The sequence below is a fragment of the Etheostoma spectabile genome, chromosome 22 (assembly GCF_008692095.1).
Source record: "Etheostoma spectabile isolate EspeVRDwgs_2016 chromosome 22, UIUC_Espe_1.0, whole genome shotgun sequence".
Classification (NCBI taxonomy): Eukaryota; Metazoa; Chordata; class Actinopteri; order Perciformes; family Percidae; genus Etheostoma; species Etheostoma spectabile.
In genome coordinates this window covers 19,820,610-19,825,956 of record NC_045754.1, presented here as the reverse complement: position 1 = coordinate 19,825,956, position 5,347 = coordinate 19,820,610, and the positions used below count along the sequence as shown (strand labels likewise).

The following is a 5,347-nucleotide window of genomic DNA, read 5'->3' as shown; positions in this document are numbered from 1 at the left end:
TGATGCTGAGGATGAGAGTGAAGAAGCACTGGAATAAGATTATCCCTAATGATAGAGAAAGGTTCATACATTTTCTTTCACTGAAGAATTTACACTACACCTAGTTATAGTGGAAAATAAGTTAATTTTGATGTTTGCCCTTGTTTATTCATGCAGCCTTAAGGCAGTGGTGCTGCAGGCCTTCATGCAGGAAACGGAGTAAGTTATTTTATTTATTTAATTATAACGTATTGTGTCTTAAATTAACCAGATTGTATGTGTTGTGAATGACACTGACACATATAAAATGTTATCTCAAGTGTGTATGGACGTATGCAGCCATACACATGTGACATAGGAATGAGCCTGAACTAAATGTGTGCCTATAAATCTCTAATTTGCAGGCACACAGTGCAGCATTCACTCTCCCAACTGTGCGCAGTTATGGTCAAACATGAAACACCAGACCGCTGGCCAGCCCTGATGGAGTTTCTCAATCAAACCACCAAAAGCAGCAACCCTCATGAACGACAGGTACAAGACTCACGTAACTCAAATTTAGATACGGTTCATTTATCTAACAGTTAACTGTTATTTTCATTAGGACCTTCAAATGATTGCTGAACATCTCAAGTCTAATTTACAATCTGTGGTTACAACAGTGTATTTCATTTTTCATTTCATGACTAAAGAGTTACAGTTTGTTGGGAGTTGTTTAAATACTTCAGTCTGCTGTTATATCGTATGCCACGATCTTCGTCAGTCACAGCCTTGGAATAGCAACGCTCTTCTGTCCTAACAGGTTGGCTTCCTGCTGCTCAATAAGGTGATGGAGTCCAACCCTGAGCCTTTCAAGCCTCACTACTGCCAGCTGCTACAGCTGTTTAGTACCGTACTGCAGGACCACAACAACCCAACAGCTTTGTACTACTGCATCCTTACCCTTACAGCCATAACTGCATACACTGGCTCAGAAGAGATGGTTAGGCAGTTTTAACTTTGACATTTGGCAGCAACAGCTTTCAAATAGTATATAGACATTCAAAACATTACAATGGGATGTATCTATACACTTTTTAATGATTGATTGCTTTTGCTGGCCTACAGATCAAATGTGTTCTATCATCCCAAGTCTGATTGTTGCTTTGAAACACCATCATCAAGGAATCAGGTAAATTGTAATATGTATTAATATTATTTTATGTTCATTAATGTGCTTATAGCAATGTAAATTCTTTGTTGCATGGATCCAGAATTGAACCTGTGAGTTGATTTACAATCAGAGTTGTATTTGGGAGAGAGCTGTGCTCACTGTAATGTTTGTCTGTGCACAGGGCAAGCCAGTGAGCCAGGAGGTGTTATGACTCATGAGGAGGTGTCCATCATGACCCTCATGTTTTGAGATTTTCGGCTTCTGGTTGGAGGTGGGAGCTGAATGTCTGTCTGAATTTTGTCTTTACTTCCCCCTGCTGTGTTGTGAATTGTATTGGAATTTCAGAATTAACAGATAATAACATATTTATCAATGTTTGTGTCAGGTGGGCAGTGACACCACACTGAGTGACTCCCTGCGAGTGAAAGCACTCTCTTGTATTGCCTTCCTCATCAAGCTGAATAGCAAGGTAAAATAAACCATATGCTACTATAAATAAATTAGTAATAAGGATCAAGAACAGCTATGAGTCATTTGGCACAATAATGGTCAGGTCTCCTCGGTTTGCATATTTGAAAAGCTTTTTTTTAAACAGAAGATGGAAGATTTATATTTTCTGCTTTACTGGCCAATTACAAAGTGTTTGGCTTTTATATTATATACATCATATATAGTAAACTACAAAAAGATCTTCATGATTGTATCTACTTTGTAGACGGTGTTGAAGCAGAAGCTGTTGAACCCCATCCTGCAGACCATTTTCCCTGTCCTGGTTGCTGCTCCTCCACCTGGGGAGCATGACCCAGAGGATGTGGAGGATGACAACGGAGACGGCATAGACAATGACAATCCCAAACGCTGTGCTTCTCAGGTATTAATCTCCAATGTGTTCTTCTGTTGTGTAAGAAAATGTACTTTGCAACAGCTTTAGTAGATTCACTGGGGAGTTGCAAGGAAGATTAATCTTGATGAATTGTTTTTGCTCTATTTACAGATAATTGACACTATGGCCCTCCATATGCCCGCAGAGAAACTGCTTCAACAACTGGTAAGTCATATGGATGTTGAGGTTAACACATATGTTACGTTAAAGGGTAATTTTGGTACTATTTTACCTGGACCCCGTTTTCCCATGCATTTGTGTCTAAATAACTAATGCAAACATAAATCTTTGAAATGGTCAAGTATTAAATATATAGCGAGAATGCTGTAACCGGTAGGTGTGAACTGGGCTGCAATGTAATCCTGTAGGACAAGTGCACAGCGTCAATGTACATTAGAGCTGTGAATCTTCCTATATAATACCATTCAAATGAATAATATTCTAATATTTAACGCTCAAATTGAGAATGTTAGTAATATTTACTTCAGTACTCCGGCTCATGCATTGTCAATGCCACTATCAGCATGTGGTTTGTATACGTTCTGTCCACTAGAGGGACTTCAAACATTAGCTTTGAAGGGGCACTCATTACTTTTTTTCTATTATTCTATTTTGTACCCAACCCTACGCTTGACAATAAACACTCACCTTAACGATTACGAGGAACACCTGTTCAATTTCTCATTAATGCAATTATCTAATCAACCAATCACATGGCAGTTGCTTCAATGCATTTAGGGGTGTGGTTCTGGTCAAGACAATCTCCTGAACTCCAAACTGAATGTCAGAATGGGAAAGAAAGGAGATTTAAACAATTTTGGTTGTTGGTGCCAGTGAGGTGAGTGAAGGGTGAGTGAATTACACTGTGTCTTGTGTTTTAGATGCCTTTTGCCATAACCTGCCTTGCCAGTGAAAACCCCTATGAGAGGAAGGGGGGTATCACGTGTCTTGGTGTGCTGGCTGAAGGCTGTGCTGACTATATACGCACCAAGTATGTCTAGCTGACATGGAAAAAGTTCCCCATTTACTTGTTTTCTATTTTTAAATTCACCTTTATATCTGTCGATGTTAGGTTGCTGTTATCGATGCTGCAGACAGTGTGCCAGAGTCTCTCTGACAGTAATCAGGTGGTGCGCAGTGCTGGCCTTTTGGCCCTGGAACAGTTCTCTGAACATTTACAGGTAAGTCAACACAGCAACTGTGTATGTAGGGGTGGATATACATTTCAAGAAAATATTGCATCCCTTGGAATAGGAGTACTGGTTACTGGTTACTACATTTTCACAAATATTAGTGCACATGTGCAGTATTTATAGTTTAACATATTACAAAATGTTCTATTATTATAGTAAATAAAACTTATTTCAAACATAAATTAGTCTATTTTTGGTTTTCTGTTCTAAATTTCTTTTTACCAACTTTTCTTCCCAGCCTGAAGTGAGCAAGTACTGTGCGGAGTTGATGCCTTTGTTGCTGGGTTACCTTTCGTCCTTTAACCAAACCAAGGGTGTTTATGTCACCAAGGTCTTTTATACCCTGAAGAACTTCATCAACAACCTAGGTAAGCTTAAAAAAAAAAAGGTTTATTCAATGACTAGCACAGTTTGCCTGCGCACCTTGCTCCCTGCTAGAGGAAACAGCCTTCCTATGAACCATGACATGAATGTAAACTGCAACTTGGCCGGTTGATGACATAGAACAGCTAGGTGGTAATTGTTGTCAGAATAGAGTCTACTCTTCATGCTTCATCTTCTCTTTCTTTTTGGCTTAACAGGAGCAGATATTGAGCCCTACCTGCCCACCCTCATGGAAACTATGTTGTCTGCCCTTGACAACACGGAAAACCTCAAGATAAAAAAGCTGGCTCTGTTTGCTATAGGTGACATAGGTAAGAAAACGTCAAAGATTCATCAGGTGCAATCATGCAATTTTCCGGCTTACTATAATATACTATACTAAAATATTAAGCTTATGTTAAGCTTATAACTCACTTTAGCAGTGTTCGTTTTTTGTCACTACACTACAACAATACAAAAACACACAAGAAGATTGTAAAAATCAACATAATGGTATGACTTTGAGCCTCAGTTTGCAAGTCTATAGGTTAATTTAGCTTAGAGATTGTATTTCTGAAGTGGAGAGCTGAGACAGAGAGTGTGTAGTTTTACACTTTAGCCAAACAATACTCCAGCTCATTTTATGGCTGAAGTACTACCCAATAAAAACATAAAGCTTTTGGTGTAATGTTAACCTTTTGTAACACTTGGTCCACTATGAAACAAACTTGCGAAGAAACTTTTACTCTTGGGATCAAAGTGAAGTAGTGCAAGCCCCATTGTGAATCATTGTCTTATCAGCCAAAGCTGCCGAGGAGCTGCTGGTTCCCTACTTGCCTCCAGTTATTGAAAGCCTAAAGGGCTTCGTGACTACCACCACAGAGGAAATGAGGTCTCTGCAAACTCCTTCCTTGGGTATGTAACCACAGAGATTAGCAAAGAAAAGGAAGAAGTTGTAATGTACAGTATATTTAGAACAAACTATTTGCCCACTTTTTGCTTTACTCCGTTAGGCATCAATTTTTTTTTTTTTTAATTGAAACACCAAACTCGACTGAATGAATGGATGTTGACCCTTTTGTTGTTGTTGCTGTTAGTTACACTGTCTATGCTGGCCTGTACCATTGGCAAAGATGTCTTCTGTCCTCTTGCTGCGGAGTTAGTTCAGTTGGGCCTCAACCTCACCAACACCACTGATGACCCTGGCTTGAGATGCAGCACGTACGTAACTCAGTGTGTGTAAATTTTTTTTCCCGTCTCCAATCGGCCATTCCCCCCATACGGTCTGTTAGTTTAAGATAAACTGAAGGAAAATATATAAAACACTAAAAGAAATACGTGTACAGGGGCGGCCTCTGGGTCACCCAGTAAGAGTGTTCGCCCCATGTAGGCTGAGTCCTGCAGCGGCCCGGGTTCGAAATCCGACCTGCGGCCCTTTGCTGCGTTTCATCCCTCATCTCTCTCCCCCATTCCTGTCTATCCACTGTCACTAATAAAGGGAAAAGCCCTTTAAAAATGTATTAAAAAAAATGTATATATATATATATATATATATATATATACGTATACAAATCTTTTTGTCTCCCTTTGTGCTTCTGTCCTTCAGGTACAGTCTCTACACTGCTGTATCCACAATCAACCCGGACTGCCTGACTCCTCACCTCCCGGCCATTACAACCGTTATGCTACTCGCCCTCAAGTCCAATAAAGACATTACGGTATGAAACATACAAACATTTAGGCGGCTGTGGCTCAGTGGTAGAGCGGTTGCCTGCC

The 5,347-nt window shown here is 39.9% G+C and overlaps 1 protein-coding gene across 1 annotated transcript in view; it reads left to right on the top strand.

Annotated features, from left to right (window-relative positions):
- The window catches only part of LOC116672597 (importin-4), a gene marked incomplete in the record, with an annotated part of 17,713 nt that overhangs the window by 4,658 nt on the left and 7,708 nt on the right, over positions 1 to 5,347 (top strand). Inside the window, 15 exon segments of the mRNA XM_032504514.1 lie at positions 1 to 61; positions 157 to 198; positions 384 to 513; positions 782 to 961; positions 1,383 to 1,403; positions 1,518 to 1,601; positions 1,848 to 2,003; positions 2,127 to 2,180; positions 2,897 to 3,006; positions 3,088 to 3,196; positions 3,447 to 3,576; positions 3,790 to 3,903; positions 4,373 to 4,486; positions 4,669 to 4,792; positions 5,178 to 5,289. The exon segment at positions 1 to 61 is cut by the window's left edge and continues 19 nt beyond it. Of these exon segments, the coding sequence (XP_032360405.1) occupies positions 1 to 61; positions 157 to 198; positions 384 to 513; positions 782 to 961; positions 1,383 to 1,403; positions 1,518 to 1,601; positions 1,848 to 2,003; positions 2,127 to 2,180; positions 2,897 to 3,006; positions 3,088 to 3,196; positions 3,447 to 3,576; positions 3,790 to 3,903; positions 4,373 to 4,486; positions 4,669 to 4,792; positions 5,178 to 5,289 (1,541 nt within the window).